Raw genomic sequence first — 22,033 nt, forward strand, 5'->3', positions numbered from 1 at the left:
CCTCTTAAGCACCCGCATTATCTGGTATCAGAGCCAAGGTTATTCTCTTGGGCTAGCTTCGATTTGATTTTCATGGCGGCACGAAGAGGTAGAGGAAGGCGTGATAACCAAATGATGGAAGATTTGATAGATGAAAGAGATGATGAACTTCAAGCACTTCGAAGACAAATTGAGCGACTTACCATGCGACTTGAACGCCAAGAGGCTCGTAGTGAGCATGATAGATCAAGCCGTGGAGGTTCTAGTGATGAATCCGATGTGAATCCCTTCGCCAATACTCGTGAAGAGGCTAGGTTGGGAAGGTTCTATTGTGATTTTGACACCGTCAAGATTGACTTGTCGGAGTTCCATGGTCGTCTACAACCCGAAGAGTTTCTTAAATGGCTTAGTGCCATTGAGAAGTTCTTTGATTACAATGAGACACACGAAAGCCAACGTGTGAAGCTTGTGACTACAAGGCTTCGTGGCTACGCTTCAACATGGTGGGATAAGGTTCAAGAGATGAGAATCCGCAAAGGAAAGCGTAAGATCTCTTCTTGGGAGAAAATGAAGTCAAGGCTTAAGGAGAAATTTCTTTCGTTGGATTTTTCCCAAATTATCTTTTCTCAATTCAACAACCTACGCCAAGAATCCAAGAGTGTGTTGGACTACACCGAAGAATTCTACAAACTCATGGCTCGTAATAATTTTCAAGAGGGTAAAGATCAACTTGTGGCAAGGTATGTTGATGGTTTGAAGTTTTCCATTCGTGATGAGGTGGAAATGCATCGATCATTGAGCATCAATGATGCTTATCAATTAGCCTTGAAGGTGGAGGCTAAGCTTTCTCGTCATGGTGCTAAAAAGTATGTGGATGCTCGTAGTCTCTATCCTTCTTCTGAATGTGAATCTTCACATGGTGGAGGTACAAAGTCAAGGTCCGAATATTTCAACAAAATTCTACAAAATCAGCCCTACACATCAAGTTGGAAATCAGCCCAATCGTCTCAACAATTCAATTGCTTGTTTCAAGAGTGGTCAAGTTGGCCATTGTTTCAAAGATTGTCCAAAGAGGCAAGTAGTTGCCTTCGGTGATGAAGAAAATGATGATAATTTTGTTGATGATTCAAATCAGCCCATATATGATGAGGATCTTATTTACTATTCAAATCAACCCATATATGATGAGGAAGATGGCATACAAAATGAAGAAATCGAACCCGAAGAAGGAGAAAGTTTGGTGATCCAAAGAGCACTTGCTACACCGAAAGTTGAATCCGATAATAATTGGCTTCGTTCCGATATTTTCAAAACTCGATGCTAATCTCATGGCAATGTTTGCTCCATTGTGATCGATGGTGGGAGTTGTGTGAACATCGTATCTCATAAAATGGTGAACAAGCACAAGCTCAAAACCGAATAACATCCAAAGTTGTATCGGATTGCATGGTTCAAGAAAGGATATGAGAGTAACTTTCTTATTTCCAAGAACGAATTTGATCAAGAGACCAATGATAATGGTAAATTCAATTCTCTACTTGTTGTTGAAACTAACGAGGAGTACGAGGAACTTCAACGGTAACTCAATGAATTCATCACCAAAGAAATTGGATCCGATTGCATATTAGGTGAACCGATGGATATTGAAGTGATGGGTGAATGGAAAAATATTACATCGATTTTTTCATCCAATTACATCGATCAATTCTTATTCGATCCTACATTGAAGCTCACAGTTGATATTTATATATTCAAACATGTTCAAAATCTAGACAAATTATCACTTCTTCATGGAGATTATAAAGCGGAGTTTGATCTTGGAAAGTTTCAATTGATGATATTCTTCGATACTTCAAGGTTCGAGGGCGAGTTTTCTTGAACCAAGGAAGTTTAGCAAATTTTAAGATCGTGTGGATGCTCCTTTGCAAGTGCTTAAGAAAATTGGGGATAATGCATTCAAAGTTGAGCTCTCTCCAAATATCAATACTCACCCAACTTCAATGATAAAGACTTGACAACTTTTTATGGAGAGCTTGATGAGAACTCGTGGGCAAGTTCTTTCTCACCCGGAGATAATGATGCAGTGCCAACGAGTTCTTTCTCACCCGGAGATAATGATGCAGTGCCAACATGGCAGCCATGTCATGCCTAGGTGGTTTTGGTGGAGTTCCAAGGTGTAGTCCCTCATTAATGTTGCTGGCCCGTTTTGAACCTGATTTTGGAGCTTCTAAATGGACGAATTATGGAAAGTGGTGAACTACAAAGTTGTAGGTCTCTTTGAGATCTTCCCAACAAGTATTTGTGCTTGAAAATTGGATAAGAGGCCAGAAAGTTATGGCACTTTTTGTGGACTGTGTCTGTAGGTTCCCAAAACAGTCAAAGTTAGTGAATTCCAATGCAATTAATGTTATGTTAGTCCCTAAGCTAGCTAGTGGAGGATCTTGAACGAATTTGCTTTGGTTTTCTTTTATTTAAAGAGTTAGAAACCATCTTTAGAGGGGATTTTGAATGTTAATAAACTTATGTAATTGATGGAATATCAATTGGGTTGAGCTTTGCTCCCATTTTCTTCTTCTTCTCTTGTTTGTATTCTTGATTTCTATTTTTCTTCTTCTTCCCTCTTAAGCACCCGCATTAACCCACCTCGTGAATGACGACAAAATTTGCTGTAAAGTGAGCCTGTGTGGCTGCTCTGACATGCAACAGACCATCTGAGAAATGCCTTTTGCGATGGACGTTAGCAAATCCCAAAGGGAAATTTTGGTGGTGGGAGATTATTTAAAACCATGTAAATGTAAATTTTTCCTTAACTTGTAAGTACCTTATAAATGTATACTTCTGTGTACAAATAAATATGCTATACGCAGTAAATTTCTCTAGCTATTAAAAAAAACAACTCATCTCTCATGTCCGGGGAAGAAATGTTAAATGATGTCATGTCAGTTTCCTTGGCTCTGTTTGGTTGCCACTAAAATAGTGTTTCTTTTTTTTTAGGGGGGAGGGGGAGAGAGTAAAATGACATCATTTTCCTTTTCTATGGACATTTGGTTGGCATGCAGAGTTTGCATAATTTCTTAATGGGTTTCCTCCCAAATAAAGAATAAAGGTAAAGGAAATTAGTTTATTTGACTTCTACTTTTTTACTTGGAAACTGACATAATTTTACTTTCTCTGTACTTCTACTTAGGGTGCATCCAAATGGAGAACCTTGGAGAATGAATATGAGTCTTTCTTCACGTAATTGAATGTCTTCTAACTTGTAAGTATGAGCATAAAATGTCGACATAGAAAGGGTTAAAATCCCCGATTTCCAAAATCAATTCAACAGCGATGTCTTGATAGCCAAGGACATCAATTCTTCTATGGTTAGCTTTTTAGTGATTGGGACCGGGCAAGTGATCTAGCTGTGGACCACACATTAAAGCTGGTTTTTAAACTAGACAACCTCACAGTCTAGATTAAATGGAAGGAAAATTTTGATGGGCCCCACGTCTTTGTTCTCGAGGTCCCTCCCTTATTAGAATGGACCATGGAGAATTGATGACCATCACTACCCCTAACAAAGAGGTGGGTGGAGTCCAACCTTCCTCCTCGCTAGAGATGTATCACTTTTCTGGGAAATCTGATGGAAAGCCCCTCTTTTTCCTCTGTTGCACCACTTTTCACATGTTTCGTATTCCATGGAGTATTCCAAGTGCCAGTTGAGATATGGGTGGAGAGGGAGAGAATTCAGAGGATAGGAGTGAAGGGTGCATGAAAAGCCCCCTAAAAAAAGAAAAAAAAAGACTGAATTTGAATTAGGGTATTTTTTTTCATCGTTTTTTTTAGATTTCTCATGCACTCTCCACTCATGCTGTTAACGTATAAAAGATTAAATAACGCCATCTCCAACAGCTTAAGCTTTTAGAGTAATTGTTGTTTCACATGGTATCAGAGGGGTTGAAAACTCCCTTCATATTAAAAATCCACATGTAATGGCCAACCCAAAAGAGAGGCCACATGTGCCACGTGTAAGCCAACCCAAAAAGCAGGGCCACGTGTGCCACATGTAGTCCAACCCAAAAAAGATGGTCCGCAGGTGAGGGGGAGTGCTAAAAGTATAAAAAATTAAGGGATTTGCTAGGGTTCATCGCAAAAGGCATTTCGCGGAAAGCCATCTCCAACAGCTTAAGCTTTTGGAGTAATCCGTTCTCTCACAAACGCCATCTCAAGTCTCTCCGCCTCCCTCCTTAGCTACACTTCCACAATTTGGCCTATGAATATTCCATGGAATAAATTTTCACGGTTGCCAAACATGCTGCTAAGGTTTTTTTTTTTTTTTTAATCGCTGGTCAGCAGACTCCCGTATAATAATTGACTGGAGGAGGTCCTATTTTTAAATGGTGGGCCCCATCTTTTATTGATCCAGGCCATTCATCCCGCATTCACGCCATCCACACTCCATAAGATGATCCAAACCATTTATTTGTTGGGCCTGATGTAAATAGGATGTTTCGCTTGAAAATCATCTTCATAAAGATGGTCATAACCCCTCACCTCCAACCTGTAGAGGACAACACATTATATAAACACATATTGGTCGTTTCGATACCTGGATTTTATAATAAAATCTAGGTTTTAACTTGTAAAATCTGGATTTTACAATCATGAAAAGAATTTACTATCAAAGGTTTAGGTTATAAAATCTAGCTTTTAACTTGTAAAATTCAGGATCGTAGTAAAATCCTTGTATCCAAACGGCCCCGTACCAATTGAGGGGTTAGGATTATCTTGTGGAGATGATTTTTGGGGTACGGCCTATTTAAGTTGGGGCTCAATAATTAATTAAATTGTTTGAATCATAAAATGAAGTAGGTCCCATAATATTTTTTTTTCAAAATATGTGCAGGTACAAGACAGAAGAGCCAACTCATAGCTGAATGTCTTATTCATTTAATTCATATGAGTTGGTATTTCTATGGTGAAAAGGAGGGCCAGCAAAATCATAAAACTAATGATAAAATCCTAAAATCTCTCTCGATTGATTGATTCATCGATCTAAATTGTTCACTTGTGCGCCTTTTTTTATATTGAACATGTACAATCAAAAACTATATTTTAAGGAAAGTGTTGTGAAAATCAGCCAGATAAATCCAATCTGATCGTGCACGAATTAATGTATAAGTAGAAAATAATATAGGCCACAAGATGAATACCACAATCTTCACTACGAGAGAACAATATACAAGGATTACATTGGATCAACCCAAAACCTACAAACACGCAACCCTTCTTTGCTTCTCTTACCGAAGACTGTACACCGATAGTAACCCGAGAGAAAACCCTAGAAAACTCCAAGAAGAACGGATGCAACCCCAACTCATCTTCCTTGGCAACTTAGAAGAGTAGCCATTGAAGTTATCTTTCCATATTTTGCCCCACTCTATTTTCAAAAACCTGTCCATTCGCTTTCATCCACTTCCATCACCATTTCGAGCTATTTCTAGTATTTTTCTGAGCAAACTTTTGTCAGCAAAGTTGTAGATCTTTGAGTCCTTGAAATTTTGACTTTTGAATCAAGTCATTCCGACCTATATCGAGGGAGATACGCTCATTTTAAAGAGATTGCGCAAATCTGTTTTCTTGAATCCGAATTCTTGAGCAATTGAGTATTTGTTTGTCACTCTCCCGATCCTTAGTCCAAGAAGTCTAGGAGAGGCTTGCATCAAGAACCCAAGAAAAAACCCAAAGGAGATAAACCCCTCCCCCCTCTCTAGCCACCCAAAAGAGACTCACGGACTCTTTCTTTTTACCTTTAAAAAGAACTTTTTTGCCGTTTTCCTTCCCACCCAAGCAACCCAGTGGTGGTGAGTAATAAGGCAACTTTCCCAGCAGAAAGAATTCTCATTCAAGGATAAAAAATACACATTGGGGCTGTTCGCCATGTGGATAGCACTGGATAAGTTGTTCCTGGAATCGACAATCTTAAGTCAATAAGTTTATCTTTAAATTATTTTCTTCTCCGTTCATCACCACCAGGATAATAGGCACTTAAACAAAAAAAAATTTTCCATTGTTTAGTTTATATTGCAGTTATCCAATCAGACTCTACTCTCACACTTTAGAAAAGTCTTTATTTTTAGACTTCCTTGTTTGCGAAAAAACGAAATTTCTTTGAGGAAAATCCATCAAAAATCTGATGTGCAGCTTCTTCAATCCACAGATCTAAGATTACTTTGAACCCACTCATGTTTGATAAAATTAATGTAAGAAAGCACTAAAAAATAAAGTAAAATGTTTGTGACTTGACAATGTGATAAAAAAGAACACAAAAAAAAAAAAAAAATTGCAAAACCCAACAAATTGTGTTTCCATGTCTTGTAATGATATCCCTAAAATTTGTCATTTGCCTCTAAATTGCGAAAACACAAAAAATAATCTAGGAGAAAATTTTCCTCAAGAAATGTTTTTCCTCAAAAAATCCATGCAAAAAAGTCAAGGTAGTTTGTAGGTTCACAAGTTACTTAACATAGGAAAAATTCTCGATATTGGAATGAATTTTCCATGGAAAATGGACTGAGCAACAGTGCCTATTTTGTAGGTTCACTATTTTCTTGGAATATAACGAATATTCTCAATATTGGAAAAATAATTCCCTGGAAAATGAACTAAAGAACAGTTGCCCACCAAAATCTAAAAGTAAGTATCCTGATTTGGTTCAAAAGAGGAAGATATAAGATATAAAGGATTAGAAGAGACAAGCATGCCTGAATTTAGGTAGGGTCTTGGGTGGTCTGAGATTCCCACAAGGGTGGGTCCCATCTGTTGGGGCAAAAGAAACTTCAAAATAGAGCATGGTCGGATATAGGGAGACTGATTTTTTGTCACTTTCTCTGACATTTCCACTGTCTTGCTTGTGATTCTATTTCTATATTGTATTGAATTCTGCTTTCTCTGATATTTATACTGCCTTGCATGTGAAGGCATATTATTATATAAAGAACTCTTGGTGAAGTAGAAATTTCGCCGCTTTCTCTGATATTTCTACTGCCTTGCACGTGATTTTATATTATACAGAATTCTGAGTAGAGTAGAAACTTGGAAAGGTTGTTCTCTTCAAACCCAACAAAGTGGCGACTGTGAGAGGAAAAACTTTTTCCAAGCCCAATAAGGTGCCAACCCACAGTAATCCATTTGCCATTTACCTCACCATTGTTCTTTGACTTCTTGGTATGGGAAGTTGGAGAATAGGAACTCACTTAGGTAGTACCTAACCAATAAGGCAAAAGCTTGAATCTAACCAATACGCCAAAAGCTTGAATAGGCTAGACTCTTTAAACCTGTCCCACAAGATGTCGACTTATTGACTTACCTGTCAAATAAAACTTTTATCACTGCCCAAGGTAAGCCCACTCTGTAGCGGTTTATATGCTGGCCTTTTTTCCATGTAGCCTTTTCCACACGTCGCCCCCGCTAAGGTCGCTACTCTGTGGTAAATTTACTCGGATTTTTTTACCAGTAGCTCTTTCTTCTTTCCAATTAGTTATGTGGACCACCCTTCCGTAGCTTGAACATGTGACATGATGGCTGTTTTGATAATAAACGTGAAGTACCTAACCAATATGCCAAAAGCCCCAGAGTTGATGGAACATGTTAGGCTAGGCCCTTTAAACATGTTCCATACTAGGTTAGGTCCTACCTAATCCCATACCTAGGCAGGGCCCCACTTAAAACCGTAACATACCCTTACCAGAATTTATTATAAAAAATAATAGAAAGGATTGTAATATGAACACATCTCTTCCAGTGCAATTCCCATGAATGCAAAGAAAATGATTCCAGGAGAGAAGCAGAATATCTGCTCCTTCACAAGGGCAATCCACCTCGAAAGGAAATCTATTGGAGAATTATCTTCTCTCCAAACATGGGTTATTTTCCAATAGGTGAAACAGTCAATGGATAATCTGATTTCCTCCTCAGAGATAGTTCTAAGAGGAGATGGGATAGTTGTAAGAGGAGTTGCAGCATTGAGGGCATCCTGAAAGTAGGAGACAAAAGTGGTGCTAATCTCAATGGGATCTTCTTAGAGGGTGCCATCTTCCCTCACGAGTAAATGAACGCAGTTCCAATTCTGCCTGGAATACAGCTGTGGCTCTAATAATTAATATTATAGGGGGCCACATTTTATATAAGGTATTAGAGAGCATTACTTACCAGATAGGTATTATCCTTCTCCCTACGCACAGCTACATGGCAGTTCTTCGGTCCAACTCTTTGTCCTTACTATGGTCATGTTTCTTGTGCACCAGCTTTTATGCCTATCTGTCTGACAAGAAAAGAATTCGACTACATCCTACTACCTATGTCAGGTGGAGTCTAATGTTGAAGCAGTGAAACGAGCCCTCTTCCACTAGTTTATGGCCACGGCTTTGCCTCTTTTTCTTTTTGTTGAATGAGAAAGGTGTAACGCCTAGAAGGTAGGGCATAGGATGCCCGGTTCAAGACCAACCTTGGCGCGAATACGTAGGGAAAGCAGAGGCTGAACGAGTCTATATCATAGCAGTATGGTATGCTTTCGCACGGGAAAGAAACGCCTCTGAGAGCGAAGTAGTTGAATGAATCTCCGCTGATTTATCCGATCACGCTAGCAATCCAGAAGAACTGGAGGCTCAAGAGGTTAGGTCAAGTGGATTGATCCGTTTAGTCTTCGCATGTTATCCTCACCTCAGTCAGCAGCTCTAATCCAAGGCACACCAAGTTTTTTGCCTATTGCCGCCGGTCACTTTCTCAGGGGCTCCGTGGTACTCCGCCACCAAGCACCTTTCCCAACTGCGGCCCCGTTGATGCCTTGTTTGCATTTGACATTTGTACCTAGCCGTTGCCACGCCGTAGTCCATGGTTGCTGCGACCACCACTACGAATTCCACCGAAAAGACTAAAGAACGTTTCAATATGTGCTTTGAAGAACATTATTGTTCGCTTTATGTACTTGGAACAATATTCCTTAAGAAGGCACTCTCTTATATCTTGCATCATTTTTTGGAACCAAATGCCAAAATTGGGTGGAATCGGAAAATGATGCTGATTCCATTGCCTGATTCTGGCAATCCAAACAAGGAAAGGAAGTGGAAACACTGGATAAAGTCCCATCAAAATTCAGCTTTAGCAGCTTTTCGCCTTCCCACCAGAGTATGGTAGCTCTGTGATATCAAAGGGGAACTTCAAGATCTTAGGATATAGCTAAAAACTTAATGGCCTCTTTGGATTCCTCTGTAAATCATTTGCATATATTTTATACTGATATGGTTTTGAAGGTAAATATGATTATTTGCAAATAATGATTATAATCGTTTATAAATGATACAGGTAATAGCTTTCAAAGCACCCTTAATGACCCATTTGCAAAAAAAATTAACTTCAAATGATCTACTCTGCAAAGGACAGATTTTTGTGGCATCCAAAGAGGCCCTTGGGTGCCTTTCAACATAGTTTCCATGGAAATTACAACATGAAATCAACAAACCCTCCATAGAAGGGTTGGATGCCATCAAAATTTAAGCATATATTAGGGGCCATCAATATGGATTCTAAGTTGCACAAACATATTGAGAAAGAAATAGCAGACGCTTTACCTGATCTCAAGAGATTTGGGCACTGCCCCGTGTCAAGAGATTTTGTGCCTGCATTGGTTTGGTACAAACTGAATCTTTCTAGCTTCATCTCATGTGCCTGGAGAGCAATGGAAAGTCACCTGTCGCTTCTCAAACCCATCGCCTTTGGCCTCTGCTTTGATCCAGCAATAATTCCTGATTGTCAGTGATCTTAATGTATGATATAAAATTTACAACTAAAGAAATTTTTTGAGATTACTTTGTCTACCGTATGCTCTATGTCGTGCATGAGCTGTTTTCTAGCCTGTCATGAAAAACCCATCTTGGTTCGCCGCAGATCACCACAGTAGGTGTATATACATACAGTTGGAGTATCTGAACTCTCCATATGGTGGTGTTGTGGATGAACCGGGAATAAAAATTAAAAATTATAGCAATCTAATGGTCTACACATCCAACTAATGGACTTTTGCCCATTGCTTATAGATCATTTACTGTTTCTGTTTTCCAATGTGTCAGTCTGATCACTTCAAACCGTGTGACAAAATGGGCCGTCTGGATCCTCCAACAGTACAGCCATGTACAGTGGGGTGTCATGTGATGAAGCAGGTGCAACATTTTAATGAAAATATATGTAGCCACTTAAGGAATGATACCTATATGCAACCCAATGGACACTCAAGGAGAAGTAAATCAACAATCCAATCAGTTGCATACTTGAGCATAATGTTACCTAGGCACAAAGAGTTATGTCCACCCCTCAATTTGGTGAGACGATGAGCGTATACCGAGTCACCCACATAAAAAATGTGCCAGATAATCCCATTTTATTTTCCTGGTCAAAAGAGCTCCACCAGAAAAAACACAGGTTTAAGTCTTGTTATGAAGTGGTAAGTATGACCTATGTCAAGGAGCAGGACCATCATTATCATGCGCATAGTACCATGGAGCTGCAAAGGGAAGGAAGAAAGATATTACATGTCATATATTTTAAACAAATTACTATCAATCATCATATGAAAGTGTTACTCTATTAGTTGTGGGAGTCTTGGATGCAATAAGCTAATCTCATGGTTCTGTAATTGTGATCTTCACAAGTCCCCTTGAGCAATCCAAAAAAGAAAAAAAAAAATCCTTGGGAAGGTAAGCTTACTAAAATCTAATTGGTCATGAGAAGGAATGCAATATTCTGATTACTAAGACTGGACTCAGAAGTTGCTAGACTTGGTCACTAGGAGCAGGCCACGGCTGCAATATCCATTAATGTTATGTTCTTTTAAGACCCTAACAAGTCCAAATTGTCATACTTGTTGCTGTCGCCTATGGATTTATGAATCGGAGTACAAGGCCTGATCTAATTGGCAGAAATGTGCAAAATAGGAAAAGCCTTCTTAAGAATAAGAATAGATCCAAATGAATTAGAAGCTTCTTATCGCGCCAAAAGGCCTTCTCACAAAAATTGTTAACACAATAAAGCCTGTTGTTCCAATTCATCTTTGCTAGAATTTTCCCTAGACATTGGCATGATTTGAGGCATCTTATTTGTCTTCTTCTAAATCTTTCTGAAACTTCATGCAGTCTCATTTGATGTGCCCCTTTTTATGGCACCAACAGAATTCAATCGTGCTTCCCCACTCTCGATTTGGATCGAGATTTATCCCCGTCTAGCCTCCTATCACGAGATCAACCACGCTCCACCCTATTGTTGACATTCACCACAAACCATCTACCTTGGTTTCTTCCCAAGTAACCTTATTTATCTTTTCACTTGCTAGAAGGGATGATGTTACCTGCATTGTGACCAAGGTATCCTTCCCAAAGAGAAGGAGAGAAACTAGGTGAACTTAGGGGCCTAGGAGAGATGTCATAGGAAGCTTGTGTTTTCTTCCATCTGAAGAACAAATAGTTGCTTTTTGAGAAATAGTTTGTTTGTTAAAAACTCACGAGTTTGGGTCAAATCCTAGTTGTATTCTATTCGCCGATCACGTTCTACATGGACCACGGCCACGAAATTTAGGGGGCGTAGTGTAGGTAGTAGGGTAGAACGTAGCTGGCATAACTTTTTTCCATAGAATAAAGGGGGAGAAAAGAAAGACTCTCAAAGCACCAAATAAGTTTGAAGATATGGCAGCTTGGGCAAGGGCATAGTTCTACACATGTACGTACTTGTCAAGTGCGTGTAACTACAAGAAGTGTATGTGAGATGTGTATGTGCTGTGTGTATGTTGAGTGAAAGGAGAAGAAATACCTAGAAGTGTGAGTGCAAGCAACCAGCCCATTATGTCGCAAGAGAACTGCCACATCAGCACCTACAACTGGCATTTACCGCTGTCCAACAGCTAGAAACAGCTGGCCATTCTAGAACTTTCATTTGCTGCCTACAAATAGGCTTGAAAGTGGTGAAATGTAATTGGTCCAGAATTTGTCATTTTTTTTTGTGGGTGTTTGGGAGAGTTTTGGGAGAGAGCCTTGGGATCAAGGAGGAATCACATCCATGAAAGGAGATTGTGAAGAAATCTTCCAAGTAAGATCTTCACTTTTCCTCCACTTCACCTCGAATGTAATCATTCGTTTACAGTAAACCTCAGATCAAGAATTCTCTCTTCACTCGTGAAGTTCTGTCCAGAAATTTACATATCATTTAGATCAATGCTAATTCTTTTCTGCCTGAGTTTTTCTTATGAACCTGCTGCCATTACCGTGTAATTTATAAAGCCCTCTCTGTTTAGTCACCTTCATCCATCTCTGATCAAAGATCAAGAGAGATCTATTCAGATCATAGCAGAAATTTGTGTCAGCTTGTGACTAACGTGAAACTGTTGTGGATCAGCCTTGCTGCTATGAACAGGCTTAGATCCAATGACCTTTGAATTATCAATGACCGAATCGAACCTCCTTGTACAGATCAGAGAAAGATCAAGCAACTTAGGAAGTTACAAACCTACTCGAGTGAGGATATCACTGAAATGTCAATTTCATTAGAGTTGCTGCTCCAAACTAATTACCTTCAGTTGCCAAACAGTTTTAAGAGCTCACGTTTGAATTCTGTAAGTGAAGACTTGCTACTGCAGCAACCTAAGACTGAGAATAGGCACATTAATGGAAATCGATTTTTCCTTGATCATTTAACATTTTATTTTTACTTCTGTTGTGGATTCTTGTGAGACAGTTCACTTCAGAACCGTTCTTTTTGTTATGTGAGCTGAAACAAAACAAAAGAATTATACATTCACTTGACCAAATGTTTCTGCTCTAGTCAAGATAATCTTGCTCTGATATGAGCAAGGGAGAAGCTGAATGACAAAACAAGTTGAATCAAACAGCCAAGAGTCCAAATTCAATCAATCTGAGGGAAGAAGATTATTTTTTTTGTCAGACACATTGCTTCCTCTGTTGGAACCGAGAATCCAAATTCAGAGATGTTCTGACCTTCCATTTAGATCTGGATTGTGTTGTAGATTCAAGCACCTCTACTGATATAAATTCATTCATGAGTTTATGATGCCAAAGAGTTCTTTAGTCTGCTCCTTATTGACTCTAAGTAAAGGACCTGCTCTCTTGAACCAGTTCTTTAGTTAATCCAACACGATTGTATTGTGTTTATCTTGGACACCACAATCCGAATGGAATCGAGAAATTGCTTAAAAAAATTAATTTTGGATCTACGCTCAAACAAAGGATCTATTATTCTATTCTGTCATTTTGAACCTCATTAATATCCATCCAAAGTTCGGAACAGAATCTGCAAATTTAACTCGTGTCCAAGCAGCTGAAAATCTCGAGTGTTGAAATCCAAAATTAGCAACAAATGAAAGTGTCAGGTTATTATTATTCACAAACCAGAATACTGGTCGTCGTGACATTCTGGCTGAATCTTCCACTGTTGCTGCGATCTGGAATCAAGTAGATCCAGTCAAGTCTATTGAGCAATAGTCCAAGCTTCAATTCACAATTGAAGCAACCAGTTGGTTCGACTCTTCTTGCTTGAACTGATAGCACGGTAAGCAAATAAAACCACTCTTTTGAAACAAAGCCAAAAAAATGCCATCACTTTTCTAATGATTTAAAACCCATACCCTTCTCCTTAGAGCTTTAGAAAAGCACATCCTTTTATGTCTATTTACTAACCATGCCCTTCACCTTAAGTACAAAAACAACCCAAAAGTCACTCAAATTTACAAAAGCTTGCTACTCAGCCCTATATACAAAAATCAACCATTTTCTTTCCCATTTTTTTCAAATTCTTCCCCAAATATGACCGAATCTTGCCAGAAATCGTGTGCTTTCAATCAAACGGCCATAACTTTCCCAAAACCTACCCATTTTGCAAATTTATCCTCGCCCCAAGCACAAAATCTATTTTAAAGAAAAATTCCCCAAGAATCTTCCTTTAAAATGCCCATTTTTCCATTCAATGAGATATAGATCTCCTCCAAATCTTCAATTAGAACAAAAAATCCTTGCTTTCATGCCATCTTTACTTTAAAATCAAACCCAAATCCGATCCTTTTAAAATCCTTGATTGATGCCCTAAAATGGTAGTTCTTCACTCATTTCAACTATAAATATGCCTCCCTACAACCCTCTAAACCACGAAAATACAAGGCACAAGCCTCACACAAAGCTCTCAAGATCTCAATCACTCTTCTTCTCTTCTTTCAAGCTTTCTACATTTTCACTTTCTTTATACAATCTTTTTTTACCCTCTTTCTTCATTTTCTTCTTTGCCATATACACTGGGGCAGCAACTTGACGCCGTCTAAAAGGCCTTCAACATCCCCAAACGACAATCCCTTCCTCTCCTCTCGGCCTGCCGGTTCGTTGACCACCGGAATCCTGCGAGCAGGGAAAGCCTAAACCCATTGTTCTAGGTTTAATTTGCTTACTAATATTTTGCTTAGTTAGTTATTGCGAGCAATCACTATACGCTCATCTATTTCTCTGATTTTTTTTTTTCCATCATTGTCTGCATATTGCAAGTTGGAGCATTGCATAATTAATTGCTCAATCTCTGCTAGTTTAGTTGTCTAGTTCGCATGACCCATAGTTACATTCACTCTTTTATAAGCATACCACAATACTCTAAAATTGATCTCAATCACTCTTCTTCTCTTCTTTCAAGCTTTCTACATTTTCACTTTCCTTATACAATCTTTTTTTACACTCTTTCTTCATTTTCTTCTTTGCCGTATACAATGGGGCAGCAGCTTGACGCCGTCTAAAAGGCCTTCAACATCCCCAAACGACGATCCCTTCCTCTCCCCTCGGCCAGCCGGTTCGTCGACCACCGGAATCCTGCGAGCAGGGAAGGCCTAAACCCATTGTTCTAGGTTTAATTTGCTTACTAATATTTTGCCTAGTTAGTTATTGCGAGCAATCACTATACGCTCATCTATTTCTCTGATTTTTTTTTCCATCATTGTCTGCATATTGCAAGTTGGAGCATTGCATAATTAATTGCTCAATCTCTGCTAGTTTAGTTGTCTAGTTCGCATGACCCACAGTTACATTCACTCTTTTATAAGCTTACCACAATACTCTAAAATTGGTTCCTGGCACCCAAAGCTTAGTCATTATAATATCTATCACTCATTTGTATCCATCTTTTCACCTTAAATATTTGTTAACTATCAGTAGTTTCAATTTGGTTCACTGCTCTCAGGCTTACTTAGTCACCCAGTTACTATTTTCCTGAACTCATCATATAGTTGTATTGACAGACAACTTGTTTTCTGCCATTCAAATAGATTGACATTTTTTTTTGAAATGGGTCAAATAGATTGACATTAAAACTAGATATGTATACGTTCATCATTTGTCTGTGAAGCTTAATATCCTTTCACTGGAAATTAGTCTCATTTGTCTCATTACGCTGTTTACCCAACTTGGATTTCACATCTTAGTCTGTTTCACATATCAGTTTCTCGATTGTGCTATTGTGCCTATTTATCTCACAATATTTTCACCTTTTTCAATATTGTGCTCCAAGACATTTCAGCCTACACTTTCTATAGATTCTTGTTTGATCTCCGCCGCGCACGATAAAGCTTATTAAAACAGCCAACGAACCCCCTCACGCCACGGCATTTCAGCCCATCACCAGCTGTTCAGACACAATACATTCTAGCAAAATTTCTCTGCTAGTGGATTATCCCGCCAAGAGCCTTGAGCACCGACATCAGGACACTTCAAACGCGCAGATTTTGGACTCTAATCTCGCCCTTCATCACGAATTGCAAAGCTTGCTAATACAGCCAAAGAGCCCCAGTGCCTCGGCACTTCAATCCGTTCCTTGCCATATAGACATTAAAACAGGTTAGTATTCTAATCCTTGGGCTCGCTCACGTTAGACAATACACATTAGCCATCAGATCTAACTTCCAAATCCTGAATAGCCTTTCCCACTTCAATTAGGATTAATTATAGCCCAGCTAAGCTTTAAGGTACCCACTCTATTTATATTTAAATTCAAATTTAAATTTCACCTCTCATTACAACATTCAAGTTCTTTCTTTTAAATTTTCTTTTATAGTTTCTTTCTTTTATAGTTCTTTCTTTCAAGCTTTCTACATTTTCCACTTTCTTTCTACAGTTTTTTATTTTATTTACAATCTTTCTTCATTCTCTTCTTCGCCATATACACCGGGGCAGCAGCTTGGGTGCCGTCTAACGGCCTTCAGACATCTCCTTAAACAACCCCCACGCACTTCCTTTGCAGAACGTTGCAAGTGGTTTCGTCTCCCTCTTCTCCTAACTCTGTTGGTTCATCAACAACTCGGAGGCCTTGCCAAAGGGAAGTCCTAAACTTAACTACCTTATTAACATTACTCTCTTATATTTGTTTTGCAATTGCTGTTTTGCCAAACATCTCTCTGGATTCCATCTTTGAGTACTGCCATTGATCTTACAAGAGAGCACTTCTTGTATTCTTTTGGATATTTAATCTCTATTGAATCTCTGCAATATCAGTCCCTCTAACATTCTACTAGTTTTCTTATTCGAATCTGAAATCACGGTTTACCAATTTTGAAACCCAATTTATTCTAGCCACACTCTGCAAGGTAATTGTATTCGTGTGGTCAATAAAACAAGTTTTATATACATATATCAAGACTCCAAGACAAGACACTCATCTGCATTCTTGGTTTTGAAACTCCCATTTTACAATACAATACGCCATTTGAACTACCCTGTTTGATTTCTTTTCTGAAAATTTATCATTTAAGTCTAGATTACACAAGTTCCTGAGTATTATCAGACCCCGTATTCACTTGTTCACATAAATTCTTCAGTTGTTTGGCTTATGATCACACATATTGTCGGTCTGTTTAGAACTCCTCACTTAAAGGAGCATTCAATTTCAATAGCATATATCGGAGCTCTGCACTTTACATCGTGCCTCGACTTATTATCATTGCTGTTAAGTCTTAATTAGTTCGTCGCTTGTCTTAGATTCTTGCCTATGCGACACAGTTAACTGATTTTATTGTGCATTGCCTAATTTCATACATGATACCATCTGCTCAGAATAGTTAAGCAATCAGTTCTTTATTCATATTGTTATACTCGAGGAATTTCAGTTTGCGTCATTTGCAGACTCTTATTCGATCTCTGCCATTGCATACTAAAACTTGCCAAGACAGCCAAAGAAGACCCGTTGTTGTTATACATCGACCTCACGACTCCCGGTCAGGCCAACAACATCCCCACTCGACAATCTGCCAAGTTTAGCGAATAAAACTCTCCGTTGCTACATCAGCTTCGCAGGTTGGTAATAGCTCATACTCGCCGCAAAAGGCCAGTAGCTTGAACCTCTAAAAAAAAAAACTCACTCTCAATATAGCCTAAGCCCCGATTTAGATATTAAGCCTCGATTAATACCTTTACAAGATTAACTAAATCCAGTTCAAGCTCAACCATTATACTCCAATCCAAACTTTGGAGTCTCTTTTTTTTATCAGATTTAAACTCTAATTCGGGTTAACCTCCCGTTACAGCATTTGAATTCAAACCCTTAAAGCTTTAAAATTTGTTGTTTTCAAGCACACTTAACTGAGAGAGCATTCAACCATAGGCTGTTCATTAGGGTTTTTTCGGAGTCCAAAGTCCACACCAAATTCTAGAAAGAAAATTGCTTCTACAAGCAAACTCCATACTAGAATAAAATTGCTTCTCTCTATAAATTGAATTTCTCTATATGCTATATGTAAGTTATTGTTTTGGTTTTATTTTAAATTTCTAGAATGTGGGGTTGTGAATTTTTATGTACTTGCCACACTAGTTACTGCTCAAACACAATGTTTTCATGCAAATAGCACTGTGAAGAAATACTTAAAAGGTAGCAAATATAGCCATTAATTAAGTCTTCGTAATGAAACATACCTTGTTTGATGAAGCCGGACTATTTTCAATGTATAGTGTAGGGCATAAAAGCAGAGCCATGAGTATGATCACATTGAACCTTCAAACGGCGCACACATCCCTAGGGCCGCTACACAAAGGTTATGTAGCCATATGCATTGCATCCATAAGCAATTTTATGCCTTGATAGACACAAAACATCTCATAGAACCCATAGGTCTGAACTTCTCTTTAATGTTATGATTTATTGATATCCTCCCCAAGGTCACGGACACTGTGGATCATTGGGATGCAGCCCTCTCCAATAAAATTTTGTACATCAGAAGAAATGACTTCATCTTCATACAACTTGCGTAGTGCATCCATCAGTAGCGAATAATTCTTATCCGTGGGACTAGGACATTTTGCCTTTTGAACCATCTCTTTGAGAAGGTTGAAAGCCAAAAGTGAATTCCCTTTGGAAAGAAAAGCATTTATAAGCGCTACATAGACAAAAGTATCAGGTTCAAGTTCCTTCTCTTCCATTTCATGGAAATAGTCCAAAGCAGTAACTGCCCTACCACACTTGCATAGTCCATGAACCAGAGCTATATATGCTATCCTATTTGGAGCACATCCCTTCTCCCTCATTTGGTTCCAAATCATGATAGCATCGTCAGGTTTTCCTGCATTACACATTCCATCTACTAAAGTTGTGTAGGTAATCACTGTGGGAGGCCTCGCCTCATCAACCATTTTAGAAAAGCAAAGGAGAGCTAGGTCAATCCTTCCTGTCTTGCACCACCCATCTATCATTAAGTTGTAGGTAACAACCGAGGGTACAAGCCCCTTCTCCAAAATCTCATCAAGAATACCTTGGGCCTCAGATACCCTTCCAGCCTTGCAAAATCCACCTATGAGAATATTATGAGCAACTACGTCGGGAATATACTGATTTGTAGACATGGCGCGGAAAATCTGTAGAGCTTGAGTCATTTCTCCAACTCTGCACAGGCCATTAATGGCCGCAGAATATGCAATCGTATCTGGGATGGCACCTAATTCAACCATGCCATTCAGAAAATTACAAGCTTCAGCTACTTTTCCATTTGCACAAAGTTGTTTCACAAGCATGGTATAATGTTTTATCCATGGTTGATGCCCGTGACTTCGCATTTCCCTGACCAGTTCAAGGGCATTAGACGTGTCTCCATGCCTGCATAGGCAGCCAAATATTGCATTGTAAGTGAATTGTACTGGGTCGAATCCAGATTCCTTCATTTCCCTCAAAAGCTTATAACTTTCCTCCAATCTATCACCATTGCACAGTTCGAGAATTAAATTATTGTAGATCAACAGATTTCCTTTGCAACCCATACCAACCATATCATGAAAGAGCTCTAGGGCCATATCCACTTTATGGTTCTTCAACAAACCATCAATCACAATATTAAAAGAAGTGGCATCTGGGAGGATGGCTTTATTAATCATAAGAAGGCTATCAATCACAACCCCAGTACCATTACCAACACATTCAGCAACCATATCCTTAGCAAATTGTGACTTTAGAGATTCCATCAATGCATGAACATGGGAATAAGCTTTGTCTACCTCACCATGATTAACAAGTCCCTCTAGGACCGCATTATGAACAAAAAGTAAAGTCGATACATCCAAATTTAATCCATCTTCCTTGAGCAACCTGTTTGCAGTGACCAAATCCCCTTCTATACAGAAAGACGAAATCAATTTCTTTACTAAACTGACATCAGGAAATACACCAGACTCCTTCATCTCCACATACAAATCCAGAGCCTTGGTAAACTCTTTCCTCTCACAAAGCCCCTCAATCAATACACTGTAAAGAGCCAAGTCTCTGCTAAAACCCAATTGATTCATCATATCAAACAGAATGAGAGCACTATCTACTCTCTTCTCCCTTGTAAATCCATGAATCAAAATGCAAAGTGTTTTCTCATTAAGTTTCATATTGAAATGTTCCATTCTGTGTATCAATTCAAGAGCCTTATCAACCTCCCCCCACTTGCTAAGTGAGACTATCAAAATCGAGAAGACGTGTTCGTCAACCCAGCCATTATCGCGAATCCTATCGAAAATGATCAAAGATTCTTTGAATTTCCCAACATTGCAGTACGCCTGCAAGACTGCTGTTAGCGTAAACTTATCAGACTCCCTCCCCGAATCGACCATCTCCTTAAACCTCGACTCCACCAAATCGACCCGACTAGACTTAGCAAGAGCCTCTAACAAACAATTATAAGTGTAAGTATTGGGAACCCAATTGGTTGATTTTGCGTGATCAAACACATAATTCACTTCATCCACTAGTCCTTCACTACCCAAACACCTAATTAGAAACCCTAATGCTCCCGGAGTCATGGGGCACCCAGAGTTCACCATGTCTTTGGATAGGGTTTTGAGATGGGTTTTCTGGTGGGCCCGCGAGAGGATCGATGCCATGGCATTATAAGTATAACAATTGTGTCTGAACCCATCTTGCTGGGCAGCCCATAAGAAGAATTGGTGGGCAATTCTCCAACTTTTAAAGTCATTCAAGAGCTTTTCAACTGTTCCAAGGGTTAGGGTTGCTCCAAGGTGTTGTAAAATTTCGCTTTCTTTGTTGAAGGGAGAAGGGTTTTTGGAAAAGATTGTGGAGATTTCACGAGCTATCTGATGAGTAGTGTGTAAAGGAAGAGCTGGGTCTGCGTAGTAATTCCTGGTAAATTGGGGAGAATTTGGGATTGATAAAAGAAAGAGGTTTTGATGGGAAATCTTCTTTGAGTGAAGGAAATTTGTGATTAGATGACTTGGGTTCCAGTGTTTGATGGAGTAGTAACGGCTAGTTTTCATGGTTTCCACGAAAAGCAAATGGAGAGAGAGAGAGAGAGAGGGGGGGGGTGTTTTTACCTGGCGAAGTGGGTCTTTTTGGAGGGTTTTGTTGCAGAGGAGAAGACGGTACAAATGGGTAAGGAGGTGTTTTGACTGTACTTGGGGCACCATATAAAAACTCCAAAAATCATTTCTCAGAACTCTCCAGACATGAAACCAAAACAAAACTATGTTCCTCCTAAGAAATATTTCTCGTTCGATGTGAACACTAAAGTCCATTATTTATCATCAACAAATACAGCGGGGCCCACTCCTTAAGATGATCCAATTCGTCCATTGGTCTGATAGTATGAAGTTCTTGGCTGGCCATACTGTAGATATAGGCTATACTCCATAAAGTGATCCTTAACCCTACGATCTGTAGATGGACCTTACATTATACAAACTAAAGATTGGAGGGTTAGGATCATCCTATGGAGATGATTTACTGGGTAAAACCTATTTAAGTCTTGCTCAATCAAATGAACACTCTGGATCATCCTTAGAAGTGTCCCCACTATCCGTTCTGAAAAATACCGGGCTTACCCACATGCCATGTAAAAGGCATTAAGGCAGTGATATTCACCCCCTTTCTAAGAAAAAATCCCCCAGTCCACAATCGGTACAACACTACTTCAAGAGGTCTCTCTCTCTCTCTCTCTCTCTCTCTCTCTCTCTCTCTCACAGCAACATGAATAGTTGGTGGGCCCAACAATTAATTTGTTGAAATCACTCAATAAGATATTCCTCACCCATATCTTTTAAAATTAACTGTAATGCCCACACCATAGGATGATCCAAGCCGTCCATTTGATGGCCCACAATGTGAATAGGTTGTGCCCATGGTTTTAAAATTTTGGTTTCTTTAACTGTTTCAGACCCCACCGAAAATCAAGATTTCGGCAAAATCTAAAATTTGGTAATTTGGTTCGAAATTTCGGACGAAAATTTGTAACACTTTTTTTTTAATAAATAATGGTATTTAATCGAAATTTCAGTCCAAAATTCGATAAATGACAAAAAATGAAATTTCGGTAAATTATGGTTTCGGTCTAAACTTAAAACCATGGTTGTGCCCCAAAATACCATTTCTACAGGATGAACTTAGCCCTCCGATCTAATCGAGAAACTGCGTATTATGGAAACCTCTATAGACCGGAGGGTTGCAATTATCATGTGGGAATGATTTTGGGGCACAACCTATTTACGTTGTGGCCCATCAAATTTACGGCTTC

At 39.0% G+C, this 22,033-nt stretch overlaps 1 protein-coding gene and 1 long non-coding RNA gene across 6 annotated transcripts; one reads left to right on the forward strand and one right to left on the reverse strand.

Moving 5' to 3' along the window:
- Positions 1-5,142: 5,142 nt before the first annotated feature.
- LOC143860171 (Tetratricopeptide repeat (TPR)-like superfamily protein) lies at positions 5,143-21,000 on the reverse strand. 5 transcript variants are annotated; one of them, XM_077370724.1, is made up of 3 exons: positions 17,952-21,000; positions 9,591-10,519; positions 5,143-5,928 (listed from the first exon to the last, which is right to left on the reverse strand). In XM_077370724.1, exon 1 carries the CDS (start codon positions 20,928-20,930, stop codon positions 18,168-18,170), a length of 2,763 nt encoding a protein of 920 aa, XP_077226839.1. In that variant the 5' UTR covers positions 20,931-21,000; the 3' UTR covers positions 5,143-5,928; positions 9,591-10,519; positions 17,952-18,167. The 5 variants fall into 5 exon arrangements, with proteins under 5 accessions (XP_077226839.1, XP_077226840.1, XP_077226838.1 ...); XM_077370725.1 differs by lacking the exon at positions 5,143-5,928 and having other exon boundaries at positions 9,273-9,741; positions 9,829-10,519; XM_077370726.1 differs by lacking the exon at positions 5,143-5,928 and having other exon boundaries at positions 9,276-9,741; positions 10,303-10,519.
- On the forward strand, positions 7,743-8,993 carry LOC143860172 (uncharacterized). The gene is made up of 2 exons (XR_013239624.1): positions 7,743-8,179; positions 8,268-8,993. It is a non-coding gene; the product is annotated as an uncharacterized LOC143860172 (long non-coding RNA).
- Positions 21,001-22,033: the final 1,033 nt, after the last annotated feature.

The sequence above is a fragment of the Tasmannia lanceolata genome, unplaced genomic scaffold, assembly GCF_043159265.1.
Source record: "Tasmannia lanceolata isolate RefF3 unplaced genomic scaffold, GAP_Taslan_0.1 ptg000037l, whole genome shotgun sequence".
NCBI lineage: Eukaryota > Viridiplantae > Streptophyta > Magnoliopsida > Canellales > Winteraceae > Tasmannia > Tasmannia lanceolata.

Excerpts from the sequence above, each read along its gene's own strand:
- LOC143860171 (XM_077370724.1), bottom strand. The coding sequence starts at position 20,930 with ATGGTGCCCCAAGTACAGTCAAAACACCTCCTTACCCATTTGTACCGT.